The sequence below is a fragment of the Schistocerca cancellata genome, chromosome 6, assembly GCF_023864275.1.
Source record: "Schistocerca cancellata isolate TAMUIC-IGC-003103 chromosome 6, iqSchCanc2.1, whole genome shotgun sequence".
In the NCBI taxonomy this organism is placed as follows: domain Eukaryota; kingdom Metazoa; phylum Arthropoda; class Insecta; order Orthoptera; family Acrididae; genus Schistocerca; species Schistocerca cancellata.
In genome coordinates this window covers 363548988-363571396 of record NC_064631.1, presented here as the reverse complement: position 1 = coordinate 363571396, position 22409 = coordinate 363548988, and the positions used below count along the sequence as shown (strand labels likewise).

Genomic DNA, 22409 nt, shown 5'->3' with positions numbered 1-22409 from the left:
TTTCAAAAGTAACTGTTAATGTGTTTATCCCACTGTGAGACAAGGCGATCGGTGCCTTAATGGAAAAATGTTTGTGGTTGGCTATGGGACCGTGGCTCTACCGACGCTTGCACCTCTTCGTCCAGAACAAATCAACGACCACGAATGTCTTTCTTCATAGAAATCGCATGGGGAGAGATCGGAACTTCGCAAAACTTTAAGCGCACCGTCAAGTCCAAACGCCCACGAACGTTGACGGACGACATCATTCTGATGCAGGATAATGCCCGCCCAAGACTGCTTCGACTAAGCTGAGAAGTTTCAGTAGGAAGCCCTTACACATCCTCCACATAATACCGATCCATTCTCAAGCGCTTTTCGTGTTTTTGGAACGTTGAAGAATGACATTAGTGGCCGCCGATTTGCTTCGGAGGAGGAGGTGATTGCCTGGATAGAATCATGGTTCCGTAGATAACAGCAAACGTTATTCCATAAAGGCACTGACCATCTTTTCGCACAGTGGGATAAATATATTAACATTTAAGGCGATTATCTTCGAAATAATAAACTGTTTACCTACCTTTCTCCCATCTGTCTCCTTGTCATCGGGCTGCCCCTTGCCTAACACTACCTTCACCCCCAGAATAATGCTGGACTGCAAAATTTTTGTTTAGAGGAATCGCCAAACGTTACAATAATATTGTCTAGTAAGAGGCAAAAGTTAGAAATACAGCCTGCTACTGCTCACAGTCTTGCCTCTTTTTTTTGAGATATCATATGTTCGCAAGTTTTATATGTATCCAGAATTGCATTGTTCGTCGAGACAAGCTTATTTGAAAGATACGCAAGCCTATTGTTTTATATTACAAAAAAATTCTTTATGACAAATGCTTAACGATCTAAAAGCATTGAGAACTGTGGAATTAGAAACGTGAATGTCATCCTAATATAGTCTGACGCTGCTCTTAGATGACATCGTCGTCGAATTTTGTAAGATATCAAAACAAATTCACATAGTTGTGCAATTCTTCCTTTCTTTCTTAAGGAGAACCTACAAAGACGTGATGATCTTCCTTCTCCCAACCATTTGCAGCGCACTGTCTAATGTAGATATAAAAAATATTACCTGTAATAGTTACTGAACCATCAATAGGGGACGACAACAAATACTACGTACACGAAACCATGATTTAAATATTAATAAACTGACCATGTAAACAATCTGTACTTGAAAATAATCAGATTGAGGAGAACTGCGTCGCATGTAGGAAAGGTTCAAAGTCTCTCTTCATCTAAGCGTAGACTATCATTTTTCCACCAAAATGAACAGTACGAGAATATTCTATTTATTACTATTATCTAAGTACAACAGATGTGTAACAGATATAATTATTGAGACCGTATATGCGCATATTCAGTGAGGTGACAAAAATCACGGGATACTTCCTAATAACGTGTAGGACCTTCTGTTGCCTGGCGTAGTGGAGCAGCTCAGCACGGCATGGACTCGAGAAGGCGTTGGAAACCCATGTACAAGTACTGAGCCACGCAGCCTCTATAGCCGCCCACAATGGCGCAAGTGTTACCGGTGCAGAATTTTGTCAAGAACTGACCTCTCGATTATGTGCTGTAAATGTCCGATGGGATTCATGCGGGCCGACCTGAATGGCCAAGGCATTCGCTAGAATTGTCTAGAATGTTCTTCAAACCAGCCGCGAGCAATTATGGCCCGGTGACATGGCGCATTGCCATCCATAGATTTTGCATCGTTGGTTGAAAACATGAAGTCCATCAATGGCTGCAAATGGTCTACAATTAGCCGAACATAACAGTTTTTAGTCAATGATCATTTCAGATGGACTAGAGGACCCAGTACATTCCATGTAAACACAACCCACACCATTATGGAGCCACCAACAGCTTACGCAGTGCCTTGTTGACAACTTGGGTCCATGGCTTCGTGAGGTCTGCGTGACACTCGAACCGAACAGTCAGCTCTTGCCAACTGACCATACCACCGTTTTCCAGTCGTCTTGGATCCGACCGATATGGTCATACACCTTTTAGAGGCGCTAAAGGCGATGTCGTGCTGTTAGCAAAGGCACTCGCATTGGCCGCCTGCTGCCATAGCCAATTAACGCCAAATTTCGCCACTCTGTCCTAACGGATACATTCATCGTACATTTCTGCGGTTATTTCATGCAGTGTTAATTGTCTGTTAGCACTGACAACTCTACGCAAATGCAGCGGCTCTCGGTCGTTAAGGGAAGCCCGTCGGCAACTGCGTTGGCCTTGGAGAGAGGTAACGCCTGAAATTTGATATTCTTAAAACACTCTAGACACTGTGAGTCTCGGAATATTGAATTCCCTAACTATTTCGAAATGGGAAGCCCCATGCGTCTTGCGCCAACGACTATTCCGTGTTCAAAGTTCGTTAATTTCCTTCGGACTTTTTCTCATGAATCACCTGAGTACAAATGACAGTTCCGCAAATGCACTGTCCTTTTATACCTCGAGTATAATACTACCGTCATCTGTATATGTACGTCTCGCTATCCCGCGACTTTTGTCATGTCAGTAGTGTATTTGCCATTGTCCCCAGGCAAATACCAAAAGTAAAAATAAAAAGATAAAAATCTACCGGAAATAAAGTCATTGTTACAGTACAACCATCAATAGGATAAGGAATTTTTTTGTAAAAAAAAGGGTACAATTAACCCTAAATCGTTAAACTTAGATGTCGGCTGCGTTATACGCGAACTTGAAAACTCGTATTCAGGCAAGACTCGTGATACTGAAAATGTGCAAACAAATTCAGTTTCCTAGTTTTATTTTTCTGATTTTCCTAAGGTCTGCTTTCTCTGTGGTAGCGAAACATTGAAATAAGTGGAAAATATTAAAGGAGAATTTGTAGTTTTCTTTTATGGAAGACGTAAGTTGCTGCTTCTTGGCTCCCTGAAATACAGTGTTCACATGCGAGCAAACACCCCCCCCCCCTCTCACCTCTCTCTTTCTCTCTCTCTCTCTCTCTCTCTCTCTCTCTCTCTCTCTCTCTCTCTCTCTGAGTGTGTGTGTGTGTGTGTGTGTACGGAGGTTAATAGTAATGAGTTTTATTTTCATTAGTACTGATAAACTTTCAAATAGTGGTAATTTTGATATCTTCCACCCACTCTCTTTTAGAAAAAGAAGTGACTGTACACAGCTTATCATCTATTCATTCTTTTGTTTCCTAGAAATTAACACTACGACAGTCTGATTCTGAAACGGCGTGAGTCATACCTGTTCTCTGGATCTGACGTATGCCTGTGTACATCTGTGTACATCTGTTCAGTCAACGGAAATATCCAGTGACTCACAGAATGACCTTTGTAAATTACTGCCTCAACATCTTCTGACACATCATTTACGAGACACCACTAACACGGTAATAAGTGGCTGTGATCAATATGGCGTGCCAGCGGCAGCGAAGTCTTCCACCAAATGAGATTAACCGATCTGTTCAGAACAGGTCGCCCTACTTGCCACCGCCTGGTAGGTGAAAAGAATTGCTAAAAGTTTGATTGCAAACACTTTACCTAAATCTTCCAGCGTCATATCTTAAGAAATTTCTTCGCAGTGTACCGATGTTTTGAATGTAGCCCGAAGCTTTTGACAGCACTCTTAGGTAAGATCATTTTTCGTATTCAGTTTGCTGTTAGCAAGTTGACGGAACTCATAAAAGGAATCTGAGACAAACCACATATTGTTTAGCAAACACTTCTATTTACATCATGTAGGATGTGGTGGGAGAGTGAACTCGCATTTCCTCTTACAGAAGACTCACGGCACGTAGTTGTGTGAAAAAAGAATGATGTCAAATATTCTTAGAATAGGACGTGACTGGCATAAAATTATTGCTAATGCGCTAATATAAAATTTTTCCCTCAATTCTGCATTATATCTATGCTCCAAAATCACCTTAAGTTGCATGGCGGAGGATGTTTCTTGCCCTACTTTCACTTCCCGTTTTTCTGTTCCAGTCGCGAATGGTTCGCTGGAAGAACGTTCGCCGGTAAGCTTCCTTGTGAGGTCGAATCTCTCTAATTTTTCCTTCGTGGGCTTTTCGCGAGATAGACTGCAATTGGACAAAAATGTGGATACTGCAAAAACATAAAACGTTACCATACGTAACGTACGGTGCAGAAAACCCGTGATCATTCAAAACAGCTTAAAATTGTCTCGGAATGACTAAATGCAAGTCCTTTGTGGATTTCAAGAGTATACCGCTCTTCCTGAAAAAAGCGGCTAGTTTAGGTAATGATGACGGACGTCAATAGCTTTCGCGCACACTTCTCTCTAAAAGCTCAATAATGCTGAGATCTGGTGACTCCGATGCCCAGGGGAGATAATTCATCCTCGTGCTCACAAAATTAGTCATCATTACTGCGGAACAAACATTGTACAATGGGACGGACCGATAAACCAAAATGGTCGTGTGATCCTCGGCAGTAATGCGACCTTGCAGAGTAGCCATTGCGTCCATGGATACGGCTGCCCAAATCTTCTCCTAAACCCAGCCGTATTTCACTCATCGGGCGTAAACTTGGCCGGAAACTGGAAAGAGTGAGAAACATGACTCATCCGACCAAATTACATTCAGAATTTTTGGTAACATTTACGGGAAACAGCGATTTTGTAATATATAAATAATATCAGTGAAAAAACATTTTATTAAAATGTCCGATCAGTTTAATAAAGTACCATCGCGATCTTGATTGTTTTTTCACTAATTTCAGATGACGTTCATCCGTTGCTCCGTAGTTCAGATTTTATGCTTCCACACCACGTTTACATCAATAATGAATGATGTGTGTGTGTGTGTGTGTGTGTGTGTGTGTGTGTGTGTGTGTGTGTGTGTGTGTGCGCCCGCGCGCGCGGTTGGAGTTTACGGGCGCTCGACGCCTCAGACACTGTTCCGTCTGCGCTCCGACTTGGCGGATGATGTTTTCCACTTTCCCTATAGGCAGTATAAATCTTCGATCGGTGCCCCTTGAAATACCAATCATTAACCCCCCTTGGTTACGCAAGCGCCCACCATAAGAGCACCAACAATTTACCCACGTTCAAATTCACTTAAATAAATACCCCTTAATACCCGTTAAATTGAAGCAGCATACTCTACCTTGTTCTGATTAATGTGCTGAGCTCATGACGAAACCACGAATGTGACTCTGTGCATTCTCCTGGCGTGCCGAAATCTTAGTCACTGTAACAAAAGTCAGAATGATGAATCTTGCGGGATACCGAAATTATTGATCTTTTACTTTAGTTTACAGCTAATCTAGACCTAAACATTTCCTTAACGTCTATCGCACTACCTTTAATTCAAGTCGCTTTAAGTTACAAGTGTTCCCTATCCCTCAGCATATAAACTGTCTTTGTGCTATTGCTCTCCCACCAACCACCTCGGTTGCTACTTTTTTCTCATCGGTTGTCCTGAAGAATACCACCAATCACCACCTGATGCTTAGAAGTCACGGCAGCTTGCCACCGTGTTATTTTTCAAATCCTAAGCCGAGATCGCTAACGCATATCTGTGCAGCATTCAAACCGCAAGCAGCCCATACGAATCGGGGTGGTGGAAGAAATTTTTAGCGACGTTTGGAAGCCATGGGAAGGAGAGGAAGTGGCATAACGATTCAAATCACCAGACTGTGCGCCAATGTACTGAATGAAATTTTAAACCTCATCCCAGTGTCCCACAAAGTGAGGGAATCGTCGTCGTTACGCCCGTCGGCCACCTAGTACTTTTCGGGAAGGGTAGGCTGTGTGCCGAAGCCGGGTTTCATCCTCTCCCTCCTCTCATCGTCACCACACAACGCAAACTTGACGCTACACTGACCAAAATGCTCACATACAGCACAAAACTTACACATCCACAACAAAAGGGGACAGTGTGCGCGGTGAAAGAATACCCTTTCCGCTAGGCGACCGAATCCAGTCCATGTGGTTAACTAGCGAACCGTACCATACCACATTTATTTTTTAGTAACTATAACAATATCATCACGAAATCTAGCCCTGATATATTTTCACAATGACAATATCATCACGAAATCTATCCGTGATTTCTTTTCACCCTGAATTTAATTGCCATCGTGAATCTTTCTTTTATTTCCATCATTGCTTCTTCGGTTTACTCTTGTATATTGAACAATAGGGACGAAAGGCTCTCTTACAGCACTTCTTTGTTGATCTTTCATTTTTATATTTCCCTCTTGGTTGCAGTGCATATTATATACTACTAGCATTTCCCTTACCTCACTCCTGTTTTAGTGACAATTTCGAACATCACCCTTTTTAATGGTCAATGCCTTTTCTAGCTCGACAAAGCCTGTGAAACTCCTGCTCACATTATCAATGACGGCGCTGCCTCTCTAGTGCTTTATCTTTGCTCCGATGCTGTTTATGACACAACAACGATCACACATTACAACTGCATATCCAATACTTCACACTGCCTCCTCACAGTTGACCACTCGAATAGCAAATTGGCTTGATTGTAAAACTGCTAGGTAAGCCTAGCGTGCATAAGATTAGAGTACTGACAGGGAAACTTGTGACTACTAAATGAGACACTAATCACAACTGTTTTGATTTATTCCGATAAAATTATTATCAAAACAAATGACAAACAATGGCAACATTAATATAATCAGGACATGGCATATCTGGGGTAGGTGTCAGTGGGAAGAATGCTAATAATCGTTCAAGCTAATTACTTGTAGTTACAAAGAGCTCCGTGATTCTCGTGGTTTTAACTGGAAACAGTACTACAGAAGGGCATATGTCACATCTGTCATCGGAGTTGAAAGAAAACTGTTCACTGACCTCCAAATCAAGTCTTCAGAGTGAAGCTTGAAGTAGCAGAATTACTGTAAATTGACTGTAATGCCCCTACACATCGTCACACAGTTGCAGCTGGATCTCACCATAGTACTGCAGGTGGAGGCTTAACTGGCTAGGGAATCACTCATTGGCAGGACCAACGACCCTTGTCAGTAGCTAATAGCAGATGAGCCTGAAATTTTTCTAAGTCCCCAATATAAAGGCCCATGCCCTGCTACAAGGCAGTGGAGATGATAGAGTCTCTCAGCATGCAAGTCTGGCTTTGGAGTCTTCCAAAGATTGAGAAGTAGGAGATGAAGTGATTGTGATCGAATATTTACTGCAAGGAAACTCACATTGCCGCATGTTGTCGCTCTTTCTAAATTCAACTTGGGTGGGCTCTGGGTCTTCCGGGTGCCGACCGATTAAAATACTCTTTAGAAAACACTCTAGTTAGTCAAGCAATAACGTCCGTCCTATCATCTACCACATAAAAAAGTCGCTCTTCTCTCTATCTTTCTCTCTCTGTGACCAATGAAGCGGTACCTCAGTGTCACCATCCTTTTTCTGTCTCTAACTTTTAGTTTATTTGTGTTAGCCAATGCTGATAGTTCTTACATTGCATCAATATTTTTTTCCTGAGTCGATACATTCAACGGTGGCTCATGTTTTCAAAAGCCAAAAACTGGGCATTCCAATACATATTCAAGACGTCTAACTCTGGCGTCCGCTGCTTTCTGGAGAAACAGCCAGCTTTCTACATCTGAGCACAGCAGTGCCTTCTGCTAAAAACCGAGCTTCTCACTGTACTCCCAGGTTGTAAAATGTTTTCCCACGAGTTTGCGCCACAGGAGATCCTGTCTGTGTGCGTTCAGAACGGAGCTCAACATCCCAGTGTGGAACTAGAAAAGCATGGTCGTAGCCTGATGGGCTGTCTCCTCCACCTCTCCCTCAATGGTTCTACTGTGAATTGGCTCTAAGGGTGGCGGCCGACTCTACTGCCACTGGTGATCCGGGTATTTTTTCCTCTGCCCAGAATGCTTTGAAGATTCTCTCACTTCTACAAGGCCTGCAAACTCGAATTAAGAGTAAAAGGAGAGTAGGGCTGATTAGTCAGTTATTGCTGTTTACCGTATTCTGCAGGAACATTGCATCGTTCTACTTAATAACACAGACACTGCAGTATCGTATTTATTGCCGACACAGAGCAAGCGACTTTCAGTTTAAAATGTCTTACCTGTGCCGGCCAGTGTGGCCGAGCGGTTCTAGGCGCTCCAGTCCGGAACCGCGCTGCAGCTACGGTCGCAGGTTCGAATCCTGCCTTGGGCATGGATGTATGTGATGTCCTTAGGTTAGTTAGGTTTAAGTAGTTCTAAGTTCTAGGGGACTGATGACCTCAGATGTTAAGTCCCATAGTGTTCAGAGCCATTTTTTTTCTTCCCTGTTCAAAAATACACCTAATGGATTTACGAGTGCAGGTTGTAGACACAGAGTTGACGTCATACGGAAGTTTGGCTCGGACCGCGAAGCGTACTTGAATAGCTTGAGATAATGTCATCTTCATACAGCTTGAGATAATGCGACCACTCGCGATAGGCGGGAAATCCAGGTTCGAGTCCCGGTCTAGCATAAATTTTCATTGTTGTCATTCTGGTATACAGCCGATGGTTGTCCATATTCACAACTGTGAATACATTTCACCAATTAAATATTCCTATCAAATGTGTCTTTCATTGCGAAACTGCTTTCGTGTCGTGTCCGTTTCCGGAAAAACGGTCGCGTAACAAAACGTACATTTGTTGTTTACAGTTGTTAGTTCAAGTTGCCACCATAGTTACAGCGCTGACGTCACTTATCCGCCAGGAATAAAACCAGTCTCGGAACTTTTTGGACGGACGGTGTGTGCGCTTCCCAGAAGATTTGAAAAGTGGCCTCGCTGAAGCCGCGCCATACGACGCCTGCGCCGGCGCCGGCGACGACGTCACCGCGTCGCGTTGCGTCGCGTTGCGTGGCGGTGCGCGCCGGCGGCTCGCAGCACCTGTTGCGCCCCTCGGTGCTCGCCACTTTATTACCCGCTGTTTGCGCAAGCCCTCCTCCGGTCACTGCTTACTAATTACAATATCGTGTAGGATCTCGCCGCGCAGATTTACGCCGGCAGTCCCCGGCACCTAATCGCCTCGGCCGAGAAATTTAATACATTCTTTATCTGGCGCGCGCGCCCGCGCTCAAATGGATTCCTCGCTGATTGCCGCTGGCGCGCCTGGCCTTCTTCTGCTTCTCTCTCTACCCCTCTCTTTCTCTCTGTCCTCTTCCCGGTTCTCAGCCTTGTACAGCAGTAGTCTTCGATTAGTTTCAGAGTCCCGCTCTTAACAGCTGTATAAATCGTGGCGCGGAGAGGAGAGCCATTAAGATACTTAAAGATAATAATGGGATGTTTTATCGGCGGTGAGGAACAGCTCCGACCGTGGCATGTAGGTGTGTTCGGTTCCGTGGAGCCAGTGATAGGCAAATGTTAGCGAGCTAGTCGCTTGTGTAGGAAAAGAAGAGGAAAAAGAAAAAAATAAAGAAGCGCAGCGGCGAGGGAAAAAAAAGAATGTGATTTGCATTGGGGTCGGAGGGATCGTCTCCGGCGACCGAAAAATAGGCGGCGCCATAGCGGCAGGTTCTGAAGCGGTTCGGTTACCGTCGTGTGGCGAAGGCAGCGTCTGCCAGGCAATTGCCAAGTACCGAGCGATTTTACACCCTGATACGGCACTGGACTCGCACTCTGGAGAACTGGGGTTCACATCCCCGCCCGCCTTTACAAATTTAGAGTTCCTTTGGTTTGCTCAGATCACTTTATGGAACCAAATAACCCAAAGAAATCCGAAATGCACAACTACGCTCGCGAAATTTTTAAACACCGTTTCAGAGGCAGCCTTCGCGAAGTCAGTAAGGATCGTCTCTTAAATGTGCCCACAGGAACAAATCAGGAATTTTAATTTTATTCTCTTTTACGAAATTGGTCTAGCAGCAGGCTTGCACAATGTTAACTACATTTGATCTTGTCCAAGGGAACACCCTAGAGAGGAAAGAAAACATCTCCAGTGTAGAAGCGGTACTTTATCCAGTTTTCTCTTCATGTTAACAAATGTTCCAATGTGTGTGAAATCTTATGGGACTTTACTGCTAAGGTCATCAGTCCGTAAGCTTACACACTACGTAACCTAAATTATCCAAAGGACAAACACACACACCCATGCCCGAGGGAGGACTCGAACCTCCGACGGGACCAGCCAGTCCATCATGTTAACATGTATCCATCGTTTTTTTTACGAGTTATAGTGTCAGACAACTCCATAATTTAAGTCAATGCCTTTTTATCTCAGAGTAGAACTTTTATACACTTTAGAATAACGAACTAATACTGCCAAGTGAAAAATTTCAGTTACAAGCTGCTTTGAAAAATGGGACAACGAGCAAAACATTTGGAATTATTTCGAAAATACAGGAGATCTCGGTGACGCTTTATCGTAACAAAACAATAAAAATCAGGGCTCGTACGGAACGATTTAAGTGTTCATTTTTCCCACGCTCTGTTAGAGAATGGAACGGTAAAGAAATATTCTGAAGCTGGTTCGAAGAACCCTCTGCCAGGTACTTAAATGTAAATTGCAGAGAAGTCACTTAGCTGTAGATGTAAATCTATGTGGGGAATTGTGGCTTTTATTTCGTCAAAAAAAGCCTCCTACTGAAATACTGAAATCATCAAAGAAGATGCACCCCCTAACGTATCTGAATAAACTAACTTATCTGAATGGCTGCCACTCACGAGACAGATGAAAAAAAGTAAGTAAACTCTGTTTATTACTCCAAAAGTAATCGCCATAGCTGTTGATACATTTATTTTAGTATAAGACGGTAAATGCTTTCGTGGAAAAATGTTCGCTGTTTAGCCTACGGAACCATGACTACCCGGACGTGCGCTCCTTCGTCCGAACCAAATCGACGGCCACGAATGTCTTCCTTCAGGACTCCGAAAATAAGGAAATCATAAGGGCAGAGATGGGAACTGTATGGAGGATGCGTAAGAGCTTCACAGTGAAACTTACGGACCGTAGTCGCAGCAGCCTGTGCGACTTGCGGCCGGGCTCATTCGTGGCCGTCGATTTGCTTCAGAGAAAGGGGCGCACGCCTGGACATAATCATGATTCCGTAGTCAACCGCAAACATTTTACCATGACAGCATTTATCAATCTTGCCTCTTGGTGGAATAAATATATTAACAATTACGGTGATTATTTTTGAAATGATTCAATGATTACTCACTTTTTTCCATCTGTCATGTTTTTATTCGAGTGCCCCTTGGAACAGACAATATTGAAGTAATACTCGAATGGCAGCCCTTGGTGGCACAAGACAATTTGACTACTGTAAATACATAATTGTATACCGGAAGTGGACATGTAACTTACGAGGGAGCTGGACAGGCAGTTAAATCTTTCTGAAAGTAAATTATTTTGTGAACCTTTTCATTGCGCTTAGACAGAGTAGATGATAAAGAGTGCGTGAGGCTGTGAACCATGAACTTGTTTCAGGAATAAAGAAACTATGTTAAAACAGTGACGTTTATCACTGCAGAGCCGTCGTTAAGCATAGATCCCTATATGGGTAGGAAACAGTGCACAGGGTGATTTAGGTACAAGGTGAACTTCAGTTGCCGCTTATAAAATGGTTCAAATGTCTCTGAGCATTATAGGACTTAACTGCTGTGGTCATCAGTCGCCTAGAACTTAGAACTACTTAAACCTAACTAACCTAAGGACATCACACACATCCATGCCCGAGGCAGGATTCGAGCCTGCGACCGCAGCGGTCGCGCGGTTCCAGACTATAGCGCCTAGAACCGCTTGGCCACTCCGGCCGGCAGCCGCTTATACATCTGATGTAAACACCACCCATTCCACGCGTCGGATTTTCACTAAAATTGAGTTAACTATCATTAACAGGTGGAGGGAAATTGTGTCACGAAATTTTAACCATGGATAGCTGATGCCAGTAGGAACCGCACGTACTAATGTTGTGTAGGTCGACAACGCACCATTTTGAAACTACGGAAACGTGGCGCCACGTGCTCTGATTGGCCGTGGGTTTGGCCTGTGGTTGCAGCGTGATGGGGCGCTCGCACTTAACAGTCGTACTGTGCGAGGATATTTAAAAGAACTCTTTGACGGCCGGGTAATTGGCAGAGGTACTCGCAGGACATGGCCCCCGCGATTACCAGACCTCACGCCACCGGACTTTTTGCTGTGGGGCTTCTCCAAGGTTCTAGTTCACCCACTCGGGCGCGAACCACCTAGAAACGACGAGGAATCAATGGACCGCAATCAACATGCCGCAAATCACATCAGGGCAATGCCACGAATCTTTGAAAGAGTTCGGCAAAACACCGATCGACGTTACCAAGCGTGTGTCGCGTCAGGGGATCACCAGTTCGAGCACTTGCTTTAAGTAAACAATGTCCTAGCTACAAAAAGGGGTCTTTTCAGCGCCGACACAATTCGTAAAAGATTTTCTGTACGCGAACTAACAGATGTTGACGGGTTTGTCCCCGTAACGCCTTTCCATGAAACTGCAACGGATGTGTCGGGACCCCGGTGGATTCGTCCTCAGGCCCCAAGAGTGGAAGGCTGGCGCGCTACCACCGAGCGTGCTGGCCGCCTTGGATACATCGCGAACCCCGGCAGGCAAAGCATTCGCGGTCATGCGTTGTCCAGAGCATCCGGCAACAGGGTAATTCCGCGGCCAATCAGAGTGCATGGCGCCAAGTTTCCGTAGTTTAGAAATTGTACATTGTCGGCCTATAAAATTATACGGGGAATACGACGCGAGACAGCGCGAGATTTAAGCGGTTAGTGTTGGTTTAATTCATATTGGCTGTCCATTAAAAAACTCAGACAAATAAGCCACTGCAAAATAATTACGTCTCCATCTTTTACTTTCATAAGGAGGCCCATACAGAGTATTAAAACTAAGTTACAATTTTACTTTAACTTTTTATGGTATGGGCCCCAGATATCCAGCGCGTAAAGGCAGCACTGTGTGTTGCTGCTATGCTTCTATAGCATCTTCATCTAAATCTACACCTACATACTCTGCAAATCACTGTTAACTACATGGCGGGGGGTACGTCTCGTATCAGATACGAGTATTAGGGAAATTTCGATTCAAGAAAGTAGCGCGGGATAACGGCTGTGCGTGCTTTAACTAATGTAACCTTGTCGCCACTATCGATACGGGAGCGATACGTAGAAGATTGCAGTATTCTCCTAAATTCAGTATAAAGGTGGTTCTTGAACTTTGTATGTAGACTTTCTCAGTGCAGTTTACGTCTATCTTCAGTTTCTTTAACATCCCTGTGACACTCTGCCACGGATCAAGCAAAACTGTGACCAATCGGGCTGCCATTCTCTGTCTCTGTTTAACGTCCCTTGTTAGTCCTATTTGTTACCTTAGCGATATCTGAAGCGAATCGCGCGATTATTTTGTAAGAAATCTGTTCTGCAGACTGACTGCATTTCCATAGTACACTACCAATGAACCGAAGTCTGCCACTTGAGTGTGATCTCTTCATTTCGTATCACTACAAAGTGTTACACTCAAGTATATAAAGAGCTGACCGATTCCAGTTGTGTGTCGTTGACTGTAGTCATAGAATGCTACTTTTCGTTTTGTGAAGTGGACAACGTTACATTTATGAACATTTAAAGGAATTTACCAGTCTTCGCATCACTTTGAAATCTTATCAAGATCCGGCTGAATATTTGTCAGCTTTTTTTCAGACAGCATGTTATTACAGACAACAGTATGATCTGCGAAAAGTCTGAGGTAATTATTGATATTGGCTGAAATGTCATTGATGGCTGACATGAACAGCAAGCCTCCCAGAACTCTTTCCTGCGGCACAACTGAAGTTATTCTACATTTTTCCTTCGTAAAATTACAAAGCGGGTCAGAGGCTACTATCCAATGACTCGATGACCCGTCGGGGTGTGACAATAGAAGACAACAAAAGGGAAGCTGAAGTTTTAAATTTACCATTTAAGAAATCATTCAAGCAGAAGGATCGTACAAACAGGCCGTCATTTGATCGTCCTACAGACTCGCTTATGGAGAGCGTAGTAACAGGCTTCCCTGGCATAGAGAAGCAACTGAAGTTGCCAGGACCACACGGAACCCCAATTCGGTTTTACAACGTTGACCCGTTACTTAGCTTGCATACATCGCGAATCTCTCGCCCAGCGAAAAGTCCCAGGCGACGGAAGAAAAGCGACTTGACTCCACTATATATCAAGGGCAAAAGAACGGACCAGCAAAATGACAGAACAACATTCTTACCATCGGTTTGCTGCAGAGTACTTGAACATATCCTCAGTTCTAATAAAATGAATTTCTTTGAAACGAGAAAGCTTTTGTCCAAAAATCAGCAAGGATTTACAAAACATCGTTCGAGCAAAACTTCATTCTCCCTTTTCTCACGTAATATCCTGCGACTCATGGATGAAGGGCAACAGGCAGAGGCCATAGTCTTAGACTTTCGGAAAACGTTAGAAACGGTGTCCCGTTGTATACTGTTAACGAAGGCACGAGCGTACAGAATAGGTTCTCAGATACGTTAGTGACTCGAAGACTTCTTAAATAATAGAACCCAGTACGTTGTCCTCGACAATAAGTATTCATCAGCGACAAGGATTTAGTCAGGAGTGCCCAAGGGAACAGTCATACGACCTCTCTTATTCTCTTATCCATAAATGATCTGACGGACAGGGCGAAGAGCAATCTGCGGCTATGTGTTGATGGCGCTATGGTGTGCGGTATGGTGTCCAAGTTGAGTGACTAGAAAGATACAGGACGACTTAGACATAATTCCTAGTGGGTGTGATGAACGGCAGCTAGCTCTAAATGTAGAAAAATGTAAGTTAATGTGGATGAGTAGGAAAACAACCCGTAATGTTAAAATACAGCGTTGCTAGTGCGCTGCTTGGTACAGTCACGTCGGCGTAGCGTTGCAAAGCGATGCGTAGTGGAACGAGCACGTAAGGACGGTGGTAGGGAAGACGAATGGTCGACTTCGGTTTACTGGAAGAATTTTGGGAAAGTATGGTTCATCTGTAAAGGAGACCGCGCATAGACCATTCGTGTAACATATCCTGGAGTACTATTCGAGTGTTTGGGATCCCCTCCAGGTCCGATTAAAGGAAGACATCGAAGCAGTTCGGAGGCAGTCTGCTAGATTTATTACCGGTAGCTTCGATGAACACGTGACTATTATGGTGTCGAGCTCAAGTCGTTATCTCAGAAGAAAAGACTACATTATTTTTGCGGAACAGTATTAAGAAAATTTATAGAATGGGCGTTTGAAGCTAACTGCACAGGGATTCTACTGCCGGCAGTGTACATTTAGCTTCAGGAGAACGAAGATAAGAGAAAATGCGGCTTGTATTGAGGCGTATAGACAGTCCTTTTTACTTCGCTCTATCTGCGAGTGTAGCAAGAAAGGAAACTGATAGTAGTGGTACAAGGTACCTCCCGCTATGCACCATACCGTGGCTTGAGGAGTGTGTATGTAGACGTAGATGGAGATCTTTCGAGGACTATCATCCAAGATAACTTACTACGTCCTCCCTACTAAGAAATCCTCAATCCAGTCACAAATTTCGCTTGGTATTCCATACAATCGTACCTTTAATAATAAGGGTAGATCATCCAAGATAACTTACTACCTCCTCCCTACTAAGAAATCCTCAATCCAGTCACAAATTTCGCTTGGTATTCCATACAATCGTACCTTTAATAATAAGGGTGGATGTGGTACTGAGTCAAATGCTTTTCGGAAACGCATCTATCTGAGTGCTTTGACCCATGGCTTATCAGGATATTATGCAAGAAAGGTGCGTGTTGCGTTTCACATTATCGATGTTTTCAGAATGTACTCTGGCTAGCATGGAGAATGTTATTCTGTTCGAGATATCTACTGTAATTATGTTTGAGCTCAGAAAACGTCGTGAGATTCTGCAACAAGTGAATGTGAAGAATATTGGACGGTATTTTGTGGATCACTTTTTCTATACTTCTTGTAGATGGATGTGACCTTTGCTTTCTTCCAACTACTTGACATAGTTTTTTGTTCTAGCTTATAGTTAAAAGTGGGGCTAATACTTCCGCCAATTCCCTATAGAATCTGACAAGGATTCCATCAGGTCTTCGGGTTTTGTTGAATTTTGGGGATTACAGCTGTTCCTCAATCCCACTGAGTTCGCATTGGTACGAGAATTAAATTGGGGCAATACTCCTGGATTTTAATTTTTAAGAGAACATTTCTTAAAACCAAGTATTCAGGTATGAGTAAATGTTGGCAGTCACTCGGTAAAAAAGAACGTTACTTTTAAGTCTAGTTACCGGCTCTGTCAGTCTCTTGTCCTCTCCAAGCTTTTCAAAGTGTTTTTCCGCTGCTCTAATCCGTTGCACAATTTGCACTCGATTCACCGTCTTTCAAAGGTGCTGAAAGTTTCAAGCAGTTTGTCGAATGAGCCTTGAAGTATGACAGACAGACGGCAAGCGAGATGGTCGACTGGCACCCGAGATCCAGATCCTCGTCTGGTCGTCCAATTTAGTTTCCTGCGATTTCCTCCTAAATGCGGGGTCTGGAAACGACACAACGAACTTCTTTTCTTATACTTCACGTACCCGAATTTGGGCTTCGTCTCTAATGCTCTCGTCGACGACGGGTCGTTAAATTAAATCTTCCTTCTTGTATTTCTGACATCTCGGTTTCAAACAAGTCACATTCAGATGCAGTGCCCATGCCCTGAGGCCGCGAGGCCGTAGTTACTATACTGATTCTTTCCAGTATTTTACATTGAATCTTGAAAGGATAACAACCATGCAGCATTCAATTACATTTTTAAGACCTAATGCTAAGGCTTGGGTCAACCAAAGAAGTCTTTCGCTGTTTTAAAATAATGGAAGATTGTTTTGGAAATCATTCTGGCGTAAAAGTATGAGAATCAATGAACTCTTTTATCCAGGTCAAATATTAGTCTGCATAACGTCTCAGATTTCACTTAATCAGACCTACAGAACGAAAGGGACCAGTGAGAAAGCATTTCGGTCAAGGCCCGAGTATGGTGAAACATCCGTCATCAGTGGTGTTTACAAACGAAGGCTCGTTACATTTCTAAGTCGTATGAATTAAGTTTCTCAGAGTTTTGAGATGTCAAGAAATCTATATTTAAACCTATAGAACTTATCGTAATTGCCATTGTCCTTAATGTTACCTTATAAAAACACACAGAGTAATTTTTTAAAATCTGCAGCTGCGGCAAAAAATTTGTGGATGTTCTCAACTGTTTCGAAATATTTGCTTGTTGCTTGGCTAGCCTTTTAGTTTCTGTAGTGTCTGTGAGGATGAAAGTTCTAGCCTCTTTGTTAATGAAATCAACTTTTAATATTACAAGCGGACCGAGTGCAATGTACGTTGCTGTCACCAGATGACAAGTAAAACCAAATCGTACTGACGCAGACGAGCAAGTGTAATGCTCTTTTCTCTCACAAATAATGAGTAAATTATACTTTTAGTTCGCTACTGGTAACAAGGACAATGCCGACACAGTGAAGTGAACCAACTGGGTGTACAACAGATTATGTTTAATTTTCACTGTGTCACCTGACCACAACAACTTACAGAATCTTGAAATCTAAGTCAAGACTGAGATTACCCGTTAATTTTTTCTCTAATGACTGACATAAATCACAATAAATTGAACACAGAGTAAAGTTCTATACAGTTTAAATAAAATTACTAAACGACGCCAACACAGCGGGGAGATACCAAAAATTGTGGAAGACTAATTATCTGGGCAACTCGTGAAATCAGAGTTACCATTACAACAAGAAGCCAAAAATTACACTCATGTTGTGTGGCAAAGAAAGCAAGTGACAAGCTGCACAAAATATGAATAGTTCTTCCGAAGTTGCGACACTTCTCCTACTCAGCTAGCGTGCGCCGATCGACAAGAACGGTAGTCGGAGATGACCCCCTCTCTGCGACGGCCCCGACCAGAATGCCCGGAATTTAAGTTCACCGTTCTCAACTCTTTACTTTCAAAATACGCTACATGGAGGGGACGACTCCCTGTGAATTAAAATCGCGTAGCGACATGTGACAGTAACATCACATCGTTACAGTAATGTCACAACCACTAAATTTAAGTTGTGACTTTTTTCACTTTTTTTCAGTTGTTAGTAAAAGCCTTTCATGATGGATGATTTGCTATCCTTGGGCCGTGGCCGAAACGATTGCTTGCATCTATTCAAAATTATTTTCAACATGGGTAAAGAAGATAAATAATTCGGATAGCTTTTCTTCAAAATTATTTCCAAAACAATCTGTCATTATCTTAACATCGCGAAAGACTTCTCTTGATTGATCAATGTCACTAATTTTTGCACTTTTCCTTCTGGTTTTAACTTTTCCCTTATTTCTTTCGTTCCTGCTAGACCAGGATCCTTACCCTCGGCTGCATGGCTCCGGTCGTCCCAGCCTTGTTACGTCCCTGCTTTTATCGTGTGATAGCTTCATTATGTATGCGGTGATTATTTTCCGCGTCTCCTCTCAGAGCAAATAGCACAAACCGCGACATGACGCAGTTCTCAACAATACTGTCCCCCTCCCCAGCGGCCCACGTCGTTTGCCTAGCAACTGTTACCGACGAGGCGACAGGCGAGCAACTTGAGTGTGCGAATCCGCGTTCAGTGAAGTCTCAAGAAAACCGTGAAATGCTGTATGATCAAGGGGCAACGATAGAAGTCAGAAGGTAAGGCACTAACAGACATCCGAATTCCGATAATCTGAGGCGTCCAAAACTCAGGCTTCAAATCTTCACCTTTTTGCGGCCGCATTGTATACATTTTTACACCCACCTATGTCAAATGAATAGCGAGGTCTTCTACACAGCAGTTATATTCAGAATACTTCGATTTTACAAATCAGTCATCCAAACAGCTGGGCCGGCCGGAGTGGCCGTGCAGTTCTAGGCGCTACAGTCTGGAAACCGAGCGACCGCTACGGTCGCAGGATCGAATCCTGTGTGATGTCCTTAGGTTACTTTGGTTTAATTAGATCTAAGTTATAGGCGACTGATGACCTCAGAAGTTAAGTCGCATAGTGCTCAGAGCCATTTGAACCATTTTGAACCAAACAGCTGGAAACAGTTTTTCTGAGGCAGTTTGTGTTGTAGGAGCATGAATTTTATAAATCTTATAATTACGGAAAAATCAGAATACTGCACTACAAAAAATATATTTATTTCTCCATGATGTCTTGAGACACATTGTCTGACATATACCACAACAAACAATAATTTTTTACAAGAATTTCTAGCACAATGAAGATGGATTCTATGCATTAAGTTGTATCTTTGTCAGAAAACTAAACTGCCGTGTAAACCATAGTCGTTATTAATGAAAGGCAAGTTGCTGTTTCTGCTTACGTATAATTAAATAAGATGGGTCAAGTTTATTGTATCCTCAACCCAGTGCAGTGCTCCAAAGTTTTTTTGGATTCTCGCCTCCATGGAACTGAATTGCTAGAGGTCACTGGAATTTCAGTTTCCTGCCTCGGGCATGGATGTGTGTGATGTCCTTAGGTTAGTTAGGTTTAAGTAGTTCTAAGTTCTAGGGGACTGATGACCTCAGCTGTTAAGTCCCATAGTGCTCAGAGCCATTTGAGCCATTATTGAATTTGAGTTGCTAATATTTTGATTCCTCTCGCTGCTAACTTTGACGATCAGCTGCTACTGTATCCGATAGGTGCAACATTATAGTCATCATCGCTAACTTTTTGTTTCATTTCGTTGATGAATAATATAATGCAGTATCATTTGTACGTTACTTCTCACGCCGTTATACCCCCTAGGCTCAAACACCAATACGCGAATTGACAAAGAGTTCATTTAGGCCCTATACACAAGAGCGAAATGTCACTGACACTCTAGGCAGCAGAATTACCTGCAATCGGTCATTACCTTCCATCCCGCCTCACTTGAGCGATTTGCCAATCGATTTTAACCAACGCTATTATGCCAGGAAGTTCTGTCATGGAAAATAATTTGCTATGTTTAAACAAACTGTGAACGTCCACTATTATTTGTAAAAAGAATGGGAGATAATGTTAACTAAATTTGTTTTGCAATGTGGGAATGCATGCTTTCTCGGAACATTTCATTTATGAATATTGACGGGTTTCTCCGAATGCAAGAATCGTTCCTATGCAAATCCACGGCCAATTCCTTCACCAATTAGAGATTGTGCTCATCTTTAATGATCTCACCGTCGACGTAACCATAATCTTTTCCTCTTTGAAAATACATATGTTTTGATAATGGAAGCAAGATCTCAGACAAATGAAGACGTGTTAATGGAATATATCGACCTAGAAAAAGCGTAAAATGATGCAAAATGTTCAAAATTCTGAGAATTACAGGATTAAGCTACATGTAAAGTCGGATATAACATGTAAAAGAACCAGTAACGAAAGAACAAGAAGGAAGCACTCGGATTAAAAATGGTATAAGAAAGGGATGCAGCATTTAGCTCCTATTGTTCAATTTGGACATCAAAGAAACAATGACAAAACGAAAGGAAGTTTCAAGAAAAGGATTAAAATTCGTGATGAACAAGTGTCAATGATAAGATTCGCTGAAGACATTGCTATGTCCATGAAACTGTGTCAGAATTACAGAACCTGTTGAAGGGAATGAATGGTCTAATAAGTACAGAATATGGACTGAGAATAAACCAACAAAAGACCACCCATGTATTAGGTATCACGTTAAAACTTTACCTAATTGTTTGATGTGTTGGCTCTGAGCACTATGGGACTCAACTGCTGTGGTCATAAGTCCCCTAGAACTTAGAACTACTTAAACCTAACTAACCTAAGGACATCACACACATCCATGCCCCAGGCAGGATTCGAACCTGCGACCGTAGCGGTCGTGCGGTTCCAGACTGTAGCACCTTTAACCGCTCGGCCACTCCGGCCGGCTTTGATGTGTAATATCGTGGATTTCTGCCAATTTTTATAACAGTATCTTAATTATATTCATAGTAATGGAATCAAATGTAATGTTCTGCACAATTCATTTGAAAACTCTAAGATTAATTTAAATGACCACAGTTTTTTTTCAGTGTTTCCCGTTCAGAAATTAACGATTTTTTTACATGTTCCGCAAACAGCCCCCATCTTACATAAAAAAAACTAAAGATGGAGAAATGAGAGGATATAATATTTTATTTAGAAAACTGAAAAGGGGGCAAAAAATCAGAGCCTTTGTTTCTAAAAAAGTTGTACAATAGCCAATAGAAGAGCTTCTTCAGACCTAAATTTTGTCTTTTAATAGGATAAATTTAAAAAAAAATTAAATTATAATATGGAGTGCTTGAGAAGAGATAATGACATGCCACAAAATGTAAATTTGTTCAGGAGAGTGCATTGTAAGTTGTGACTGCCTGTCTTGGTAAATATGCCAAAAATCATGTATCTGTCAAAAACGTGGGGCTTGCCATTGTCTAGCTGGGAGACCTTCGTACATGTTGTTCAGATATGTTACTCACCAGAATCTAATCACTGCAGGCAAACAGTCTCGACTTACATATCAGTGCAACAATTACACTCAGTTTACTGTCAATTTACAATAAAACGACAAACCACTTAGCAATACTGTGATCTGTAATGTGTCAATTTGCACATTAATTTTACTCTTAAATAAGGACCATTTTGCTTCCACCAATTTAGAAGAGACTTAGAGTATAAAAAGACTTAGAGTATAAGTGCGTCCAGTCATTGTGTTGATTTCTACATGACGTAAAATGTGGGAAACTGGAATATTACAAGTACCATTTTCAGACCAGTGAAATGGTGATGATGGCCCAAGAAGATGCATAAACCTGCCTATTACATCGCTTTCCTCGTCCTTCACCTTCAAAACAATACCTAGATACCTGAATGAATCACACAACCAACGTGCACACCAACTTCTGCTATTAACGGCTCACTTCGAGAGAAATTTAGAAATGGCACTGAAGCTGGTATCACAGCCTAAGCGATTGGCTTCAGTCTGAGTTGTTGAAAGTGCTAAGAACTGTTACATGTATCTAGTTCCAGAAATAGTTCTTGCAGATGAAAAACGTGCAGAAAGACGACTACGAACTTCAGCTAGCTCCTGGTTTGAAATAAAGCAAACTGACACTTGTTTCAGGTTTTCTTGACAAAACTGAAAAACTTGCGCAGCACTAAGTATTTGTCCATGAAAAGGTCTTTGCAGACTTACTTTTGCAACAAACTTTTTCAAAATGCCACCAATTCCATAACGGGGAGATTTACCGTCGCTAGTTGCAAAAAATCGCCAAGTTCATTTAATTTTGAAGTCTTGTTCATGATTGCATACATTCAAAAAGTTCTTGCAGTTTTTATACTGTGCAGCAGGGCAGTCTATGAAATATTCAGTATCACTTACAGGCAA

At 42.5% G+C, this 22409-nt stretch overlaps 1 protein-coding gene across 1 annotated transcript in view; it reads left to right on the top strand.

The window, feature by feature from the left end:
- Nucleotides 1–3425: 3425 nt before the first annotated feature.
- Nucleotides 3426–22409, top strand: part of LOC126088329 (neural Wiskott-Aldrich syndrome protein-like) — a 49469-nt gene continuing 30485 nt past the window's right edge. Inside the window, exon 1 of the mRNA XM_049906462.1 lies at nucleotides 3426–3510. Coding sequence (XP_049762419.1) covers nucleotides 3426–3510 — 85 coding nt within the window. The remainder of the gene's footprint in view (nucleotides 3511–22409) is intronic.